The sequence below is a fragment of the Pimephales promelas genome, chromosome 13 (genome assembly GCF_988280905.1).
Source record: "Pimephales promelas chromosome 13, fPimPro1.hap1.1, whole genome shotgun sequence".
In the NCBI taxonomy this organism is placed as follows: domain Eukaryota; kingdom Metazoa; phylum Chordata; class Actinopteri; order Cypriniformes; family Leuciscidae; genus Pimephales; species Pimephales promelas.
The window spans coordinates 20900881-20918386 of NC_142781.1; the positions used below are offsets into that span (position 1 = coordinate 20900881).

General features: G+C 37.9%; 2 protein-coding genes across 5 annotated transcripts in view; one reads left to right on the forward strand and one right to left on the reverse strand.

Moving 5' to 3' along the window:
- Positions 1-10594, forward strand: aasdh (aminoadipate-semialdehyde dehydrogenase). The gene is made up of 14 exons (XM_039692638.2): positions 1-587; positions 705-825; positions 915-1177; positions 1520-1712; positions 2726-2967; positions 3590-3696; positions 4277-4449; positions 4551-4872; positions 5798-5916; positions 6065-6917; positions 7098-7261; positions 7735-7860; positions 8039-8170; positions 8469-10594. Exons 1-14 carry the CDS (start codon positions 355-357, stop codon positions 8910-8912), a joined length of 3492 nt encoding a protein of 1163 aa, XP_039548572.2. The 5' UTR covers positions 1-354; the 3' UTR covers positions 8913-10594.
- Positions 9124-17506, reverse strand: part of cracd (capping protein inhibiting regulator of actin dynamics) — a 23911-nt gene continuing 15528 nt past the window's right edge. For 3 of the 4 annotated variants that reach the window (XM_039692639.2, XM_089118597.1, XM_089118595.1), the window contains 8 exons: positions 16607-16775; positions 16340-16469; positions 15970-16131; positions 15033-15239; positions 12325-14620; positions 11776-11966; positions 11212-11371; positions 9124-10911 (listed from right to left, as the gene is read on the reverse strand). In XM_039692639.2, the coding sequence (XP_039548573.2) occupies positions 10751-10911; positions 11212-11371; positions 11776-11966; positions 12325-14620; positions 15033-15239; positions 15970-16131; positions 16340-16469; positions 16607-16775 (3476 nt within the window). In that variant the 3' untranslated portion in view covers positions 9124-10750. Of the gene's footprint in view, positions 10912-11211; positions 11398-11775; positions 11967-12324; positions 14621-15032; positions 15240-15969; positions 16132-16339; positions 16470-16606; positions 16776-17506 lie in introns of those variants that run through there. The other variant, XM_089118596.1, reaches the window with a different exon arrangement.

The following is a 17506-nucleotide window of genomic DNA, read 5'->3' on the forward strand; positions in this document are numbered from 1 at the left end:
GCACGATTAGTCAACATTTGATCCTTTACGTCCCGCTATGATAATTTAAAACCTAAATATACGTTTTAATGCATTTACATAAAACAATATAAAATTATATTGTCTAAAAACAATCTTTTTTTTTTTGTTCAAAGAGAATGATGATCGAGAACCGCTTGGACTGAGGGCGATTGGTGTTCAGACTTACCGGCGATCTGTTCAGACTTACCGGTTCAACGAGCATTCGACTCAAGAGATTCTCGAATTGGTTTTGACTAGTTTGCAAAACAGGAGCTCATATAAACAGAAGGGAATATAATGATAATGTAGGTCGCAATTTCTCAAATTATGACTTAACATAAGTTTCGCTCAGATATGACAGCGAAATTCCTTCATGAGTTGGTGCGCGTGGCGGCGCTTGAACATGGCGATAAAACAGCTGTCGCGTTCGACAGCAGCATCTCTGCGGGCGTCTCTTTGACATATGATGAAGTTATGTCCCTCGCAAATGATTTAACTGGACACTTGCGCGTCTCTGTCCAGAAACATGATGGTATCATAGGGTTATTCTGCCATGCTGATGTCCTCATGCCTGTCTGGATTATTGGGTACGATTTATTGTTGTAATAGTGGTCATTCTAGTATCTTATTAATTAAATCATGCTAACAAATGTTTTAAATTTCAATGTGACGTATGTAATTGAAATGTATCCGTCTCTGAACAGTATTCTGCAGTTTCCTGCTGCATATGTACCTCTTGATCCTGCATCACCACCTCTGTGCACCATGAGAATGATGAACAAGTGCAGACTGAACTTCTGCTTGGTGCAAAATGAACTACTTAATGTGGGTTTATTATTGTGTCATATTATATTAGTTATATTATTAATAATGATATATTGTTTTTTATTAATGGTAAGTTTTGTTACCAACAGCAATTCCAGAGTGCATTTTCCAGTCTGCTTTCCCTGGAAATATGTGCAACATTGTCCTCACATAGGCTTACTTTAATAAAAATACAAAGTGAGCAGGACGCAAACATTCACATACCCGATCAGCCTACCAGCTCTTCTATGACCAAAAACATCCAGCAGAGGGAGGCTTTGGCTTATGTTTTGCACACATCTGGAACGACAGGGCTTCCAAAAATAGTGAAGGTCCCACACAGGTGTATAATGCCTAATATTATACATCTGAGGTAAGAAAAATTTGGACTTTAAAAAAAAAAAAAAAAAAATCTGCCTTTGTAGTAGATTGTTACTTGAATGTGGTCAGTGTGGTTGTAATATGTTCACTTGTTTACCTGTCAGCTATAGCAAAAATATACTGAAAATTTACTTGGAGAATATAATTTGTATAAAATTAAATAAAAGTTTTGAACTATAGGTGTTTGAAACCAATATGCAAAACCAGTGCTTAGAGCAAACACACATTTGTGCAATTGGAGTTTGGACTAAACTGAGATAGCCTTTGTTACAATTAGCCCAAGTGTTCATAAAAGGTTGTGAGATAATGGATGGTTTATATACTTTTTCTATAGATCGGTCTTTAAGATGAGTGCAGAAGATGTTGTGTTCCTGTCCTCCCCGTTAACCTTTGACCCCTCTGTGGTGGAGATATTTTTGGCCCTGTCTACCGGAGCATGTCTCTTAATTGTCCCCTCCGCTGTTAAAAAGATGCCACGCAGACTTGCTCATGTGCTTTTTAAACGAAACACAACAACAGTCTTACAGGCAAGTGACTTATTCCTCACTTAGCTATCAGTCATCAGAGTTCTGTGTTTGACAGCCTTTAATTAGAGATTTTAATTATCAAATCACTTCATCTCTCCATTTATCTTCTCATGAGTCATGAATGTGCATATTCTGTGAGGTTGAGAAGATGTTGCTGAAATAGACATTGGTAGTGGAAGTAGTCAGCTGAAATTTGTGCATTATGCAGATTATAGAGATAATGGAGTGCGTTCTTTTGACATCTGCTCATTTATTTTCATGCCCCAATAATTTGTTTTCAGTAATTTTTTATCATTTTTTGCATCCCTCAAAATAATTTTAATTTACACTCCATTGCTTAAAGGGTCTCAGTTGTTTTTTTACTCATAAAATAGTTTTTATTATGTAAACACAAACTTTTATTTTGGATGCGATTAATCGTTTGACAGCCATAATGTATATATTATTTTTTAATTCATGTGCCCTCATGTGCCTTAACTTCCCCCCGTCTTGCCAAAATATTTCTGATGAAGTGTTTACTGGCATGAGGGCGGGACAACCTGTCACTCACATGACATCACAGCAATCGCAAACCACAACAATCCAATCAATTCCCACCCCACATTTTTTCTTGCTCTAGAAGCCGTGCCACTTGAATATACATGCTATGATAGAAAAGATTATTGAAACTTTGGTTACATGTTGACTTTAGGTGTTTAATGTATTGGGTCTCCTTATGGATGTGGCCATGTTGAAATCACATGACTTCCAATACTACTCACTTTATTTCCGTAACACCTTTGTTTGTTATTGGACAATTTAAGTAGTAGAATAAATGAATCATGGCTGACTATGAATAACTTTATATATATATATATATATATATATATATATACTAGCATTATTAAAAACAAAAACGTTTGTGCCATACTGCCTCCATACCACTAGGTGTCATTTTAAGTCTAAGTTGACATGGACAACATATAGTACTGTTCAATACTAACGTAATATAATTGATTTTACTCATTTTTCAGGCTACTCCCACTCTTGTGAGGCGCTTTGGAAGGCGTGTCCTTCAGGAGGAGGTGCTTAGTACAAATTCATCCCTGAGGATATTGGCTTTTGGGGGAGAGCCATTTCCATCTCTAAATCTTCTCAAAAGCTGGAGGCAGGCAGGCAATGGCACACACATCTGTAATCTTTACGGCACTACAGAAGTTTCTTGCTGGGCAAGTTGGTACAAAGTCCCAGGCGAACACCTGTGCTTGGAGAACACGTGAGTGCCACAAAGCCTTCAGCCACACAGTGATAATGCTAAACTGGAGCTAGCGATGCATGTTCTACACAGTGTCTACTCTAAATATATTGCACCAACACTTTTAATTAAATAATTTAGGAAGTCTGATTATAAAAACTATAGCGATCTTTTAAAACTGTTTTTTTTTTTTTTTTTTTTTTTGTGATAATATGTAAAGCAAAACAGAGTTATTATCATAAACTTAAACTAAAAACAATTTTGTTCTTTGAAATAAAGCTGAAGTGTATACATTAGATGGAAAACTTAAACTAAACGAGGATTAAAAATGTTACCTTGCCTTGAAGCCTTAAAATGACTAACTTAATATTAATAAAAATGTAAAATGACTAACTTAATGTTATAAAAATGACAAAAGCACATAATAAAATATATAATACTATAATAGTATATAAATAATACTAAAATGACACTGTAGTAAATATACATCAGCCACAAAAAAGTAATATTGACAGTCTATAGAGAATGTTTTCAAATTCAACTGCTTTATCTTTAAGGTATGCAATAGTAAATATTATTCGTATTAAAACATTTTTTGTGATGCATTGTCTGTTTACATACTGTATCATGTTTTATTTGACAGAACTGATCTATCTGTGCCTCTTGGAGAACCGATGTTGGATACCATAATGGAGGTCAGAGATGAAACAGGACGTCTCGTCACCGAAGGAGATGGACATTTATTCATTGGTATGATAGTTATTTAAACATGCTTTCTACTATTAAAATCTTTGGGGTTGGTAAGATTTTAAAACATGTTTTTGAAAAGAACGTTTCTTTAATGTTTCATTCTTTAAATAGAATGTTTTTGAAAGAAGTTTCTTTTGCTCACCAAGGCTGAATTATTAATTTTTTTAATACAATAAATATTATTTTTCATGTTTTAATGTATTTTCAAATGTAATTTATTCACTTAAAAAAGCTGCAAAAGCTGAATTTTCAAGTTTTCAGTGTCACATGATCCTTCAGAAATCCTTCTAATGTTGATTTAGTGCTTATTACTATCAATATTGAAAACAGTCATGCTGTTTATTTATATATGTATTTTTGTAAAAAATTCTTTTGTGAGTAGGGCATTCAAAAGAACATTTATTTGCAATAGTTTATTTTTTTAACTATGAATATATTATTGTCAGTCTAATCAATTTAATGCATCCTTGCTCAATAAAACTATTAAATATTACTGACCCTGAATGGTAGTGTACATTCTTTCACATTCATATGAGTTGTTTTTGTATCTGTAAAGTGAAATTTGGTTTCTTTTATTTAGGTGGTCAGGAGAGGGTGTGTCTTCTTGATGATGAAGAAACTGTAGTCAAGGGAACAATGCGTGCTACTGGTGACTGGGTGCTGGTGCGCGATTCCCGTCTGTATTTCCAGGGCAGGAAGGATCGGCTCGTCAAACGGTTTGGTCAGCGGGTACACCTAGATGCCTTGCAGCGGGTAGGCTCTGTGTGACCCATGTGTCATGTTACGACTTTAACATCTATATAACATCAACATATAACATTTTATATCATGAATGTATTTATTTCTGTCCTTAGGTCATTGAGAATTTGCCTGAAGTAGAGGCGTGTGCAGTGACCCTGAGTGAGAGTGACAGGCTGGTGGCATTTATAGTGCTCGCATCGGGTCAATCAGGCGCCCCTTCATCCTTCTCCTCGGAAATTCATCATGAAGAAACTTTCCAACATTCTACACAATCCTCTGAAGACCTCACTGCTGAAGAAGTATATAGAAATGCCACCCCCCTCTTGCTGAGAGTTATTGAAGGAGAGATTCGCCATAGGTTATCACAGCTTTTGGCCGCTCACAGCATTCCTGACTTGATATTATTCATCCCTGCTCTTCCACTCACCTCTCATGGCAAGTGAGCACTATCCTCTAAGGCAGGGTTTCCCACAGGCTTTCATGGGAGGGACTCCTGGCTGCACGAAAATAATATATTTTTTTAATGATTATTTTTATAAGTATGAGATTACCACAGTGACATCTGCATTTTATTACTGAACTCACGCCGTACATTTTCAGGAATCACAACCGTATTTTTGCCAAAAATCCTGTGTGTCATCGCCATCTTTGATATTACTTAGTCACTGTCACTATAGTTGCAGTTGATCGATCCCATTGATCTATTCGAGAAGTTATGCGGTGGTGTCACCATATGAACGTATCCAGAGACTATTTGACGGATCTCGACTCTCACATTTTCAAAACTGGCCTTGATTAAAAAAAAAAAATACTGTCTGTAGAGCGTGGCATTCACTAAAAATTTAATTGGAAATTTCAGCAAGAAAAACCAGGAATAAAAGTTATGCCAGATGAATTTATTCATAGTAGAGCACATATTGAAATGTCTATATTGACTAATGACCTAGTGACATTTTTATTCAGGGTTGGGGGATCTACTGTAATCATATAGCCCAGGGGCCTCTTGTTGTCTAGACCCCATGACCTAAATTATGTACTTGAAGTAGCCCCTGATAAATTGATGTTATTACCAATCCAAAATAGAATTTAAATTAAATTAAATTGAAATGCTCATTATTTTTATCAGACATATATCTAATATTAAAAAAACTGAAATGTTCAGTAAATGAAATTACATTTAGTAAAATATGAAATTATATTTAAAAGTATATTTATATAAGTCTTACCAACACACACACAAATCTGCTATTAAAAGCTTAAACTTCACAATCACTTAGCATATCTATGTAATCAGATGTGAACATGTTTTTTCATTGTGGTCATTGTTTTCATAGTCACTTTTACATTCCTGTTGTTTTAGGTAAAATAGCCATAGACGAGTTGATGAGAATGTGTGACACTCAAAGACAAGACATAAATAAACAAACTGTATGGAAAGATAATGAATCTTTGAGACTGACGTTACAGACCCTGTGGAAGGTATGAATAATATTTACTCTTAATATTCTATTTATTTTGCACAAAAAGTACTAGTTCTAATTATTTGACACATTGAGGTATTTCTTGAGCATCTTTCCCATTGCCTGCTGAGTGAATCTGCTTTTGTGTTTTTGTCCGTGTGTATTAGGAGTGTCTTGGCCTGCCGAATGACGTGGTGGTTGAGGAAGATGCACACTTCATGTTAAGTGGAGGAGACTCCCTTCAGGCCCTGCGTCTCTGTGATGAGATCACTGTTGCCATGGGGACAACCTCTGTGGGCCTGCTAGAGGTCATATTAGATGGCTCTTTCTCAGATGTGCTTAGCCACGTCATGACAGAAACACATAATGCAATCCAACCATCAAAGAAAAGAATTCTCGATTATTCAGACTCTGTAGTTTCATCCAAAAGACAACTAAAGAAAATGGCCACCGTGAATGCTATGGAAAGCGCAGTGGGTTCTGTAGTTCCCTCAGTGAAGAGGACTATGGGATTTGTAGTTGTAAGACGAGCTGGTGAAATTATCCATTGCGGTTGTTTTCAGAAAATGCGAGAGGGAAACTTCTCAGATGAAAGCAAACTTACTGTGACAAATACTTCTGAAGACAGTCACTTGGGGTTTTTATCCAATTCGTCACATGAAAGTTATAAGACGTGTGAGAAAAATTCTGCTATTAAAAAGGTCACAGAGCACCATGAAGTTACTGAGTCGTTGCCCGTCTCTGAGAGCGCAGTTTCAGGTGAGGGTTCTAGAAAAGACTCTTTAGACGTCCTGCCGCTTGGCCTGCGAATTCTCTGGAGCTCAGACACCGGCAGATGTGTGGACGCCTCTCCAGTGCTGCTGCTGGGTCCTGATAAGACTACTGTGTTCATTGGCTCTCACTCGCACCGACTGCAGGCTCTTGACCTGTTCAACGGAGAGGTCATTTGGGAGCGTATCCTTGGAGATCGGTTAGAGTCTTCTGCTGCCGTCTCAAAATGTGGAAGCCTTGTAGCAGTAGGTTTGTACTTGAATGTTTAATTGAATTAAAATAACATTGTTGTTACTACTTTAGCTTGAATATGGAGTTTTGTTTTCTTCTATTTTCTAAAAGTAGAGCTTACAGATTTCAGGGTTAAATTTATAAATCAGTTTATTTTGTCATCCTCATTTTTAACTTGTGTTTAATGCTTTTTCACAGGCTGCTATGACAGACAAGTGTATTTCCTGGATGTTTCCTGTGGGGAAACAGTGTGGACATTTGAGACGGGGGATGTGGTGAAAAGTTCCCCTACTGTAGACCCTAAAACTGGGCTGATTTTCGCAGGGTCACATGATGGCTATATTTATGCATTAGACCCACTGGTAATACTTCTTAGTTTTGTTTATTTGTATTTCTGTAGTGCTGAACAGTGTTATGTTTGTATTATTCAGATTTATTTGTCTTATATTACTATATTTTTAGTTACATTTATACTATTACTATTAAAATATTTATTTTTATATTTAGTATTATATTTATTTAAATGTTTTTTAATATATTTTAGTTTTAATATTTTTGTAATTAGCTTTTGTCATTTTTTAGTTTAGTAACTTAATTTATTTTAGTCTAATTTAAAAAAAAATTGAAAGGTTATGTTTTCCATCTAATATTTATATTTCATGTCAGTTTTTTAATAGTTAAAATAATTTTTAATAATTTTAGCTTTAGTCAACAATTAACAACACTGGGACTAAAACTAAATATATATTATATTATCTGTACTTTATTTTTATGTGTTCTTGCAGATTCTGGATGTCCCCTGTATGTTTCACACACTTGTCTCTATTTCTCCCAGGCTAAGACTTGTAAATGGCAGCACTATTGTGGTGGCGGTGCGGTGTTTTCATCCCCTTGTGTCCACTTGTCTCCTAGACACTTATACTGTTGTACTCTGGGTGGGAATCTCCACTGTCTTAATCCAGTAAGTAAATGTTCCTTCTTCACTGGAGTACATGCACAAAAAGCCATACTAGTGTTGATGTTTGGAAGTGTATTAGCCATTTCTCTGATACAAAAGATCTTGGGAATGAAGTAGGGATCAGAGGTCATCTTTGAAAGCTAACGTTTATCTTGTAATTCTCCATTTATTGTCTTGCCAGGACAGTGGAAAGGTCTTGTGGACGTATTCCGGCACTGTCCCGTTTTTCTCATCTCCTCACTGCTCTGATTCCTCTGTCTTCATTGGTTCAGTAAATGGCCATATTATTGGAATAAGCCATTTTGGAGATACGGTGAGAGGAAAAAGGAAAAGTTGCCCCAAGAAAGGATAAACTGAATTTATGTGACTTTAACCATGATTTGAAATCTTATTTTTCAAATTATGGTCATTACCACCACTGGAGCAGTGCACTTAAAAAACAACAATGCTCTTTTATTCTATTATGTATATTTGCACTCGTTTTTTCAAAACCCAGTAATGTTTGTAGTAATATTTTTTTACTTCACAGATTTCATCCAGTAGACTTTAATTGCAGTGTAGAGAAGATTGCATTCTGTGCACCAGTTTGATTTTGTTCCATTATTTTGCAGTTATGGGACTTCTCCACTAAAGGACCAATCTTCTCATCGCCATGCATTTCTTCCTTGACATTTTTGACTAATCAGACAATTTCTACAACACCCAGCAGGAGCACATCACCATCACCCAATCACACAGTCACATGTGGGTCACATGACGGTCATGTATACTGTTTAAATGGCAATGATGGATCATTATTGTGGCAGTTTCAGACCACAGGCAAGGTGTTCTCTACTCCATTTGTATTTGACGGCACTCCGTGGGGTTTGAGAACACTAGCTGCCGTGTGCTCCACTGATGGAAAGGTGTGGGTTCTAGATGGAGAAACCGGCACATTGATGGCAACCTTGTCTTTGCCAGGTGAACTTTTCTCCTCTCCTGTCGTCTGGGGGCATAACTTGGTTGTTGGATGTCGTAATGATTACGTTTATTGTCTAGAACTGACCAAAAGGTGATTAATCATAATAATCCAAGTCCAGTTGTATACATTTAAAAAAAATTTGGGTGACTCCCAAAAGTGCTCATTAGGAAAAAATTATATGGTTTTAATCTGTATGCATTGTGTGTATATATATATATATATATATATATATATATACATATATACAAAATACATACATGTTTCAGTTTGTTTTTGTGCAAGAACAGGAATTTTAGTCTGCCGAGTTCAAACAGCTTTCTTTTATTTTCTCTACATATTTCATAACATTTGCGTCACCTTTTCTTTAATGGATTTTTCTAAAGTGAACAAAATAAGTGCAATATCAACAAACCTTTTGTTTCATATCACATACAACACTGTTTGCGCTATGCTATTGCACACGACCAATGTAAAAACAAAGTGACGTGACTGCAGTTCAGGAGATCTCCAAAATCAATACAGTCCGTTTCATTTCACCTCTATACATACATACATACCTACATACATACATTACATTAGATAGTGGAGTCAATGGCTCTGCTGAGAGATCAAGGTTTCCATTTAATATCTTCCATCCTTTAGCAAACGCTTTCTATCCAGAAGGACTTACAGTTCACCTACAAGGACAATCCCCCCTGGAGTGATCTGGGGTTAGCTGCCTTATTCAAGGACGTAGAGGTGATGCCAGTATAGTCTGTATAGTCCGTTCACTCACTGAAAATGTTCCCTTTTTTCTGTTAGGGGCAATTTCATTGGCTTAGACCTCTTTTCTAAATCCCCCCTTGGACATTGCATTTGAAACACCGATCTCCCATCACTTAGTTGTGTCGTGGGTTTTGTTAATTAGCTGTAAAAGTGATGCTAGCACACGCTACGCAAGGATAGCATTGTTATGATACAGCAAGCAGGCAGTTCTACAGAAACAGACGGGTATGGACACTGCAAGAAGTAGATTTTTTCATCAACTGACAGCATGGCTCAAGTGCATATATCCTATATTGTCATTGAAACTTGAAGGAAAAATTCAATGTTAGTTAATAACATGAGTAAACAGTGCTGACGTGTCATTATAATAATAATTTTTAAGCAATAGTTAAAATGACAATACTCACAGTTGTCACGGACACAGTGAAGATCTTTTTACTTTGCCAAGATATCAAATATAATAAGTTAAGAAATAAAAAAATGACCACGTTTGTCCAACGACAATGTCTATGGGTGCCAACTCATTTTAGTGTACATAGAAAAAAAAAAATCCCACCAAATTACAAAACAGTTTCTCCGCTTTACATGCTTGTAGGTGGGAGGAGAGAGATTTCTGATGGTTTCAACCACTGTTATTGTTAGCCCTTGAAATACTTCCCAAAATTGTCACCAAAGTAATAACTGTCTTGACTTATTTGAACTGTTACATTTATACTGAATGTGAACCGCTTATTTTGTTTTAGTAATATTTAGTATCAACAGTTTGACATGCATTGTAGACAGTTAACAGGACCACTGGCGACTACAAAGATATAAAGGGCTGCAACTTCTTGATGAAGATTCTAGGGCTTGTTTGATTGGCTGCAACACAAAATTAAATAAACATACCGTTGGTGGATGTTATTGCAATAATCCTATTTTGAAAACCCATTTGGGTTGGCATTGATGTCTGTATCTGTGTCCAGTCCGAATATTAGTACAATATTTTGTCTTTGTTGTAAAAAAAAAGAAGTTAAACTTAAAAAAACAATTATTCGTAAATGTCTGATTGCTTATTATGGACTTTTCATTCAGAGCCAGATGTGAGCTGGAGTGCAGTGATGGTTGACTGATGTGGATGAAGGAGAAAAGACTTATTTTCTTTTTCACTGGGTCAGTAGTAATGTATCACTTAATGATCTGTGGGCAGTCGCTCCAGGCTTTGGCCTTACGCTTGGCTAGGGCAAGCCAGGCTGGCTCGGTAGAAACCTGGGTAGTGTCACCAGGAGGTAAGCGCTTGGTCACATCCTTTGTTGCTGGCGGAGATGGTGTTGAGTCTGTTATTTCCACTTTTAAAAAAGAATGAAAAAAAATATGGTTCAGCTGTGATTTCCAAATTGTTTGCTTTTGCTTTCATTGTTTACAAGTGGATGCATTTTTGTGGTTATATGTCTTAGTTTTAAAAGCAATGAACCATGTCTAAATCACTCTCCAATTCATACTTTTTTTGTCAGTTGCAATTCAGCTAGGGGTATGTATATGTAATAAATAAATAAACTGAGCATAAGACCCAAAGTTACTAAAATTAACCCCAGTATAAAGCTTCTGACAGGAAATATAATCAATTTTCAAATGTTTTGGTTTTTTACCTGTGACTGAACTGGGCAAGGTATTGGCTTTCTTCAAGTTGTCGCGTCGTTCAAAACGGGCCAGGAGTGTGTCTGGTCTTTTATTCTCATCTGCTGTTTGAGGTTTGGGCGGGCTGGAACTTCCATTACCTTTATCTTCTGTGGGACTGACCATTTCAGCCTTTCAGAGACAAATAACACCGATTGCTATTAATACAGAGAAGTTTATTTAGTAACATAATATCATGCCTAAACCAGGTGCAAGTGGTTTGGGCGACAAATTTACAACAAGCAAAACTCTCAGCCAATCAGAAGATTGTACTGTGATATTGTTATATTGTACAGTTATATGCAGTAGGATTTTGGAGTGCTACCCAACACAATATCACAAAAATAGAATCCAAGCGATCAACAAATTATCATTTGTCATGGCTGGTAAGATTTATGTGAAAGGTTTATTGATTGTTGCATTATTACATTGCATCTGGTTAATAGACTGTTGGTACAACTTTACTTATAGTACCAGCGGAGTAGCTAGTTATTATGATAATAGACTCTATGGCTATATTTATGATGTATACATACGCTTTCTTTGTCCCTAGCTTGTTTCTCAGCCAGCTTAGCCTCTCTCTGGCTTCTCCTGTCCTCGCGGTTTTGTTGCTGTTCTCTGAAGCCTTTCTGTTTTTGCAGTGCCAGGGTGATCCAAAGTGGTCCTGCCTCTTTCTCCTGTGTCCGTGAGCTGTCCAGAGAGTGCCTAGCCTGCAGAGAGGGTTTTTCTGTGAAGGAGAATAAATGCACGAGTCAAATTGACAGGTGAGACTAGAACCCACTTTAGAGTCTTCTACACATCTGTTGTACTCTTTCCCAGGAGAGTGAATATCTTAATTTTCTTAAGGAAATACCAATACTCATAAGGTATGACAAGAATATTGCTAAATATATAATAATCACAATTTAGAATGCAGATATTATGACTCCAAATGTTATAATGAAAAGCGCAGCGATTAAGATTATTATTAAATTAACTGTAAAAAGTTGAATATAGAAGTTTAAGAAATATCAATACAGTGCTGCTTTGCAAGCATTGTAATGAGGTGAAGATAACACAGTTTTGGCGCTACAAGGAATTCCAACCTTTTTTAATGAGTTCTGTCCTGCGATCTGTTTTTTCTCTCCATGGGATGCTGATGGATGGAAAAAATGACTTCTTTTCTTTAAACTCCTCTCCTTGTCCATTTTTCTGGGATTGAGCAGATACTGCAACTTCTTTATGGTCACTGATCTTCTCTGAAGCTATCTGTTCTGTTTCCCCTGTCCTTTGTGAAATAATGTCTCCTGAAGTCCTTCTGCCAGGTTTTGGGAGAGGAGAGGGTGGAGGAGTGGCACCTTCAGATGGTTTAGGGGAAGTAGCTGGTTTTTGGTAAAGTGGAAGTTTGGGGGCAAAGTTATCGCCTTCAGTACGTACCAAAGGGAGAGTACTTTTGCTAAACTTGCTTCGAAATTCTTTATTGGATGCTACAGAGGTACGAAATTCAACAATCTCTTGTTGTGGAGAAACAGGGCTAGACCTTTCCAAGACTGTAGAAGTATCAGGGTCTTGGTCAATGGAGGTGAGGGGCACTGGGACACCTTCAAAACTGTCTCCAGCACTGTACCTTTTCTTTCTCTTCTCTGCTGATTGTTCATTGTGAAAGCGAAGAGAGTAGTTGGTTCTTCTCAGTTTAATTCCAAACGGTGAGGGCTGCTCATCACCACCCTGATCCTTCTGATCGCCTTCATTCTTTGTGTCTGAATCTTCTGATTCTGCCTGACTTGGGGAGCCAGTCTCGGATCTCTGCGACTTGGGAGATCCATGTGGCGGACTGGGAACGAGAAAGGAGGGGAGGTCTTTGGCAAACATGCATTCTTCAGCACTATCTGCGATGCGAACAACCTTGCTTCCCCTGCTCTGGATCTTGGTACCTAAAGACAGCAACTCTACTTTTTGGACGAAGGGAGTTTCCATAGATGCCGATTCTACTTTCACATCTTCATCCTGACCAAAAAACTCTGAGTTCCTGTTGGAATCAGGAAATTTCTTCCTGGCTGGTGTGATGGAAAACTTAGCACTCGCTGACATGGTTTTCCTGAGGTTGGTGTGAGAAAATGGCACTGTATTTAGATCCTCACTTATCGGCCTGCGACTCTGATCCGGGTATTCGGGATATTTTCCCTCTTCAGCACCTTTAAAAATTTTGGATCGGATAGTTGCCCATTCTGCCAGGACGGCAGCGTTGGATTGGTCTGCAGATAAGGAAGACTCATAAAAGGATTTGGTTTTCCTAGATTTATCGTCTGGAGATGTCTTGATCTTGGTTGGATGAGTGCCCATGGCTTTTTTGCCCTCCGAAAGGCCAAGAAGTGACTTGCAGGCTGTGTCCTTGATTTGATCGAGATTGACTGCAGTTCCACAAAGTTGGGCTCCTGTCACAAGAATTGCAGTATGTGGGACGTAAAGAGATGAAGACCGAGTTGGTGAATCTGTGCATCCTGGTGAAGAAGCTTTTGCTCCCTCCTTGGTTTCAGCGATTGTTTCGCCCTGTTGGCCAGTTGTTGGAGTAACCGGAGTGAGGTTAACCTTCTGGAAGAGTATCTGCTTCTCGCCTGAGGAGACCTTGAAAGTGAAGGGTCTCTGTCTCTCCTCCATCTCTCTCCATCTCAGTTCCTCTGCTTTTCTTTTCCATTCTGGGTCAGAAGCTCCAGCTGTCTCTTCTTGCTGTTGACTCTTTTTTTCCTCCTCTTCCTGTAGTCTTTTCCTCTCAGCCTCCTCATGGACACGTTCCTCTTCCTCTCTCTTCCGTTTCTCCTCTAACTCCTGAATCCTTCGCTGATCTGCCTCTTCCTCTTTTCTTCTCTTCTCCTCCTGCTCTCTTTTTCTTTCCTCTTCTATACGGAGACGCTCCACCTCAAGTTCCTGCTGCCGTCTCTCTTCTGCTCTTCTTTCCTCTTCCTCTTTCTGCATTCTTTTCTCTTCCTCTTGCCTCTTTCGCTCTTCTTCAATTCTTAATCTTTGCTCTTCCTCTTCTCTCCTCCTATCTTCCTCTTCCCTTTTTTTCCTCTCATCTTCTTCTCGCTGCTTCCTCTCCTCTTCCTCTCTTTGCAGTCTTTCCTCTTCCTCTCTACGCCACTTTTCTTCTTCTAGCCTCTGCTCCTCGATTCTCCTTTGTTGTTCCTCCGTCTTTCTTTCTTCCTCTTGTTCCCTCTTCTGAAGCTCAAGGCGTTCTAACTCCTCCTCATGAAACTGCCGCCTCACCGATTTCTCAGTAGGTTCATAATCTCCTTCGCTGCTATGGATAATGTTATACTCCTCTCTTGACAAATCAAACACTTCTTCGTCTTTTTGTGTTTCATATTCCTCTTGCATTTCAGAGAGATCCTCCTCGTGAAACTCCTGAAATATATTTAAAGTTGCAGAAATTAATGTTGTGGAGTTATTTTCTCATAAGCAATGGTTCACCCAGATATTAAAATTTAGTCATGATTTAATCCTCCTCATCTCATTCCAAACCCGTATGACTTACTTTCGTCTGCAGACTACAAAGTAAAATATTTTGGAAAATGTCTGTTTTATTTGGTTTTTTTTGGGCCCCATTGACTGCACAAATACAGTTAAAATATTCTTCAAAATACCATTTGTGTTTCACAGAAGAAAAAGTCATATGTTTGTAACAACATGAGGGTGAGTAAATGATGGGTAAATTATCCTTTTCATTTTGGGTAAACTATCCCTTTAACTATCCCTTTTACATTAAAGATATCCTAATAGAAGCTGTTCACATTTTGAAGAACACCTTTCCCTTTACCTGTGTAAACCTTCTGTGTTTGCGAGATACCCTCTGGTTCTTCGGTTTGACAGAGAGTTTGTGTTTGGCAGCAGTATTGTCCAAGCGTGGGACAGACTGAGGGACAGCATCTAGATTGATGGACTCAATTGTGCCAGGGGGAGGTGGGCGCTTAGAGCGTGGGGATTTGACTGGAGTTCTGTGCTGGACCTTGTCATGGCTGACAGCCTAATTGTAAAGCAAAAACACAAACAATCTTGAGTTTGTGACTATGGGAGAGCAGGGTTTTTGAAGCATGTTATATGTCTATGGAATCAATAGCCGCTTTTCCACCGTCCAACCTAACCGTTCTCATTGGTTACATTGTATGAGATGTAAATAGCGACCACGTTATGGGGGACGATCAAATATTTCTTTTAATTTGATCATTAACTTCTGTTTACTTCTCTCAAATAGCACACTTGCACAGCTGCAGTGAAACTGGTAGCCAGGTAACAGACAAGAGACCAATTACACACATTATACGAGCATGTTTAGCCATCCGTGCTGAAAATTCCAGGCCGAGAACAGATTGTAATAGTGCTATGGCGAACCAAGTTCAAGTGGAAATATAACTTGAACTGTTCCTTACCGTTCCTAGAACGTTCGGCCCAGCGGTGGAAAAGTGGCTAATGTATTGATAGTCTCATGATATTATAATTTTCTGCAACTTAACTAGAGCATGGCATTAGCAACAGCAAGTTACTGATAAAGTGTAAACCATGAATGATTTCAATAATAGTGCCTTCCAAGTGCATAAATGTTTATTTGGCAAGTGAGGGAATCTTTCTTAAACTTAACTTGCTAAAACAGAGCAGTGATCTTTAACTGCGCTTTCTAGTATATAAAGTGTGACTGACATAGCAATACTATGTTACAATATGTAAGTAGTGGAAAAATAATTTGGAGATTAGCTTACTATTTCCTTGGCTTCAGTCTCCTGTGGTTCATTCTCCACCTGAGCAAGAACCCTCAACGGACTTTGTGGTACCTCTTCCTCATCCGAGCTACCTTCATCTCCCTCACTCTTTCTAAGTGATGGGGGTCTCTGACCAAATTTAATATTATGTCCAATTTGCTTCTGCCAACAAAAGCATAGAGAGTAAAAGAATGGATAAATGTTGTTTAGCCCTAAACATTTAGTCCTAAATTTACCAGCATTTATTGACCTTGATGGTAACAAAAATATCTAAAATAAAAAAATTCAATCTGGTAATATCAAAATTAGTGTTAGCAAAGTCTGGTGCATGGCTTGACTGTGTCCATATGTCCATTTTTAAGAGTTTCACCTGAATGTTCTTGACTTTGTCTGAAACGTTTTCCTGGGACATTGTCTGTCCTGGATGGGTCTTCTCTGACTCCTCAGGGATAAATACACTCTCATGTGAAAAAGCTCGGGACCCTAGGGTGTTTAACTCCCTGTGAATGCAGATATAAACACTTTTTAAATACAGCACATCTGTGAATGTTTTCAATACACAATTCAACAAATGAACAACTTTGACAGCATAAAAATAAAGTACGATGAATTCCAGACCCAGCTATAAGAGGATTACCTTAGATACTGATTGTTCTCTTCATTAACTGTGGCCACCCCATTGCAGACATTATCAGTGGAATGGCTGGGTTTAAGTTCAGATCCCTCAAACCCACGTTCTGCTTCCCTTCTTTTCTTCTTACCAAATAGACGCCTGAATGGCTGGAATTTGCCCTGCCGTCGCCGCTCTGGTAAAAAAAAGTGGGGGCAAACAATGGTGATACATAGTCAACAAATTGTAAAAGGCTAGTGCTAGTGCTGTCCATATTTAAAAATAAGCATGCAGTATTTTTTTCAGTAGGCACAGTAGATGTATATTATATGAATATTTTTAATTAATGTTAATGAAATGGAGGACCAGAACAGATCAGACGCTATAGAATCAGGTTATATCGTGTGAAAGTCCTTGTCCTGGGTCAGTCTTGTATGGTTATGGTGACCAGATGTTCCATTTAAACATAAGTTTGAGAAGAGAGAGGAGTCGTGATGGGCTTTACTTAAAACTCTTTGGGAGTATTTACTGAAGGAAAAATCCCTCCAAGATGCATTTAAGATTGATACCAATCCAGCCAATCAAATGCATACAAAATGCAAGTTCATCAAGTGTAAATTTCATCAGGTTGTTCAAGCTATGTTCTGTATGTAGACATTACTCTTGAAAATGTTTTTTTGCGCCAGGATGAGCCCCATAATCCACATGGGGCTAGCAATCATGGATGAGACATATGGATGTAGCAACTGCAAAACTTTTTACCTAAATAGAGGACTCAAATAATCCTTTAGACTACAAGAACACTGAGCATCACATATTATGCAGATTTTGAATCAGTTCAGGAGTGGTATTACAGGTGGATGTTTCTCCCAATCTATCTAAACATCACAGCTCACTTGTTTGGTAAGGCACTATTCTTTTTAAAGC

Excerpts from the sequence above, each read along its gene's own strand:
- aasdh (XM_039692638.2), top strand. The coding sequence starts at position 355 with ATGACAGCGAAATTCCTTCATGAGTTGGTGCGCGTGGCGGCGCTTGAA. Across the intron at positions 826-914 it reads TGCAAAATGAACTACTTAAT|CAATTCCAGAGTGCATTTTC; the intron begins GTGGGTTTATTA and ends TGTTACCAACAG. Across the intron at positions 8,171-8,468 it reads TAAGCCATTTTGGAGATACG|TTATGGGACTTCTCCACTAA; the intron begins GTGAGAGGAAAA and ends ATTATTTTGCAG.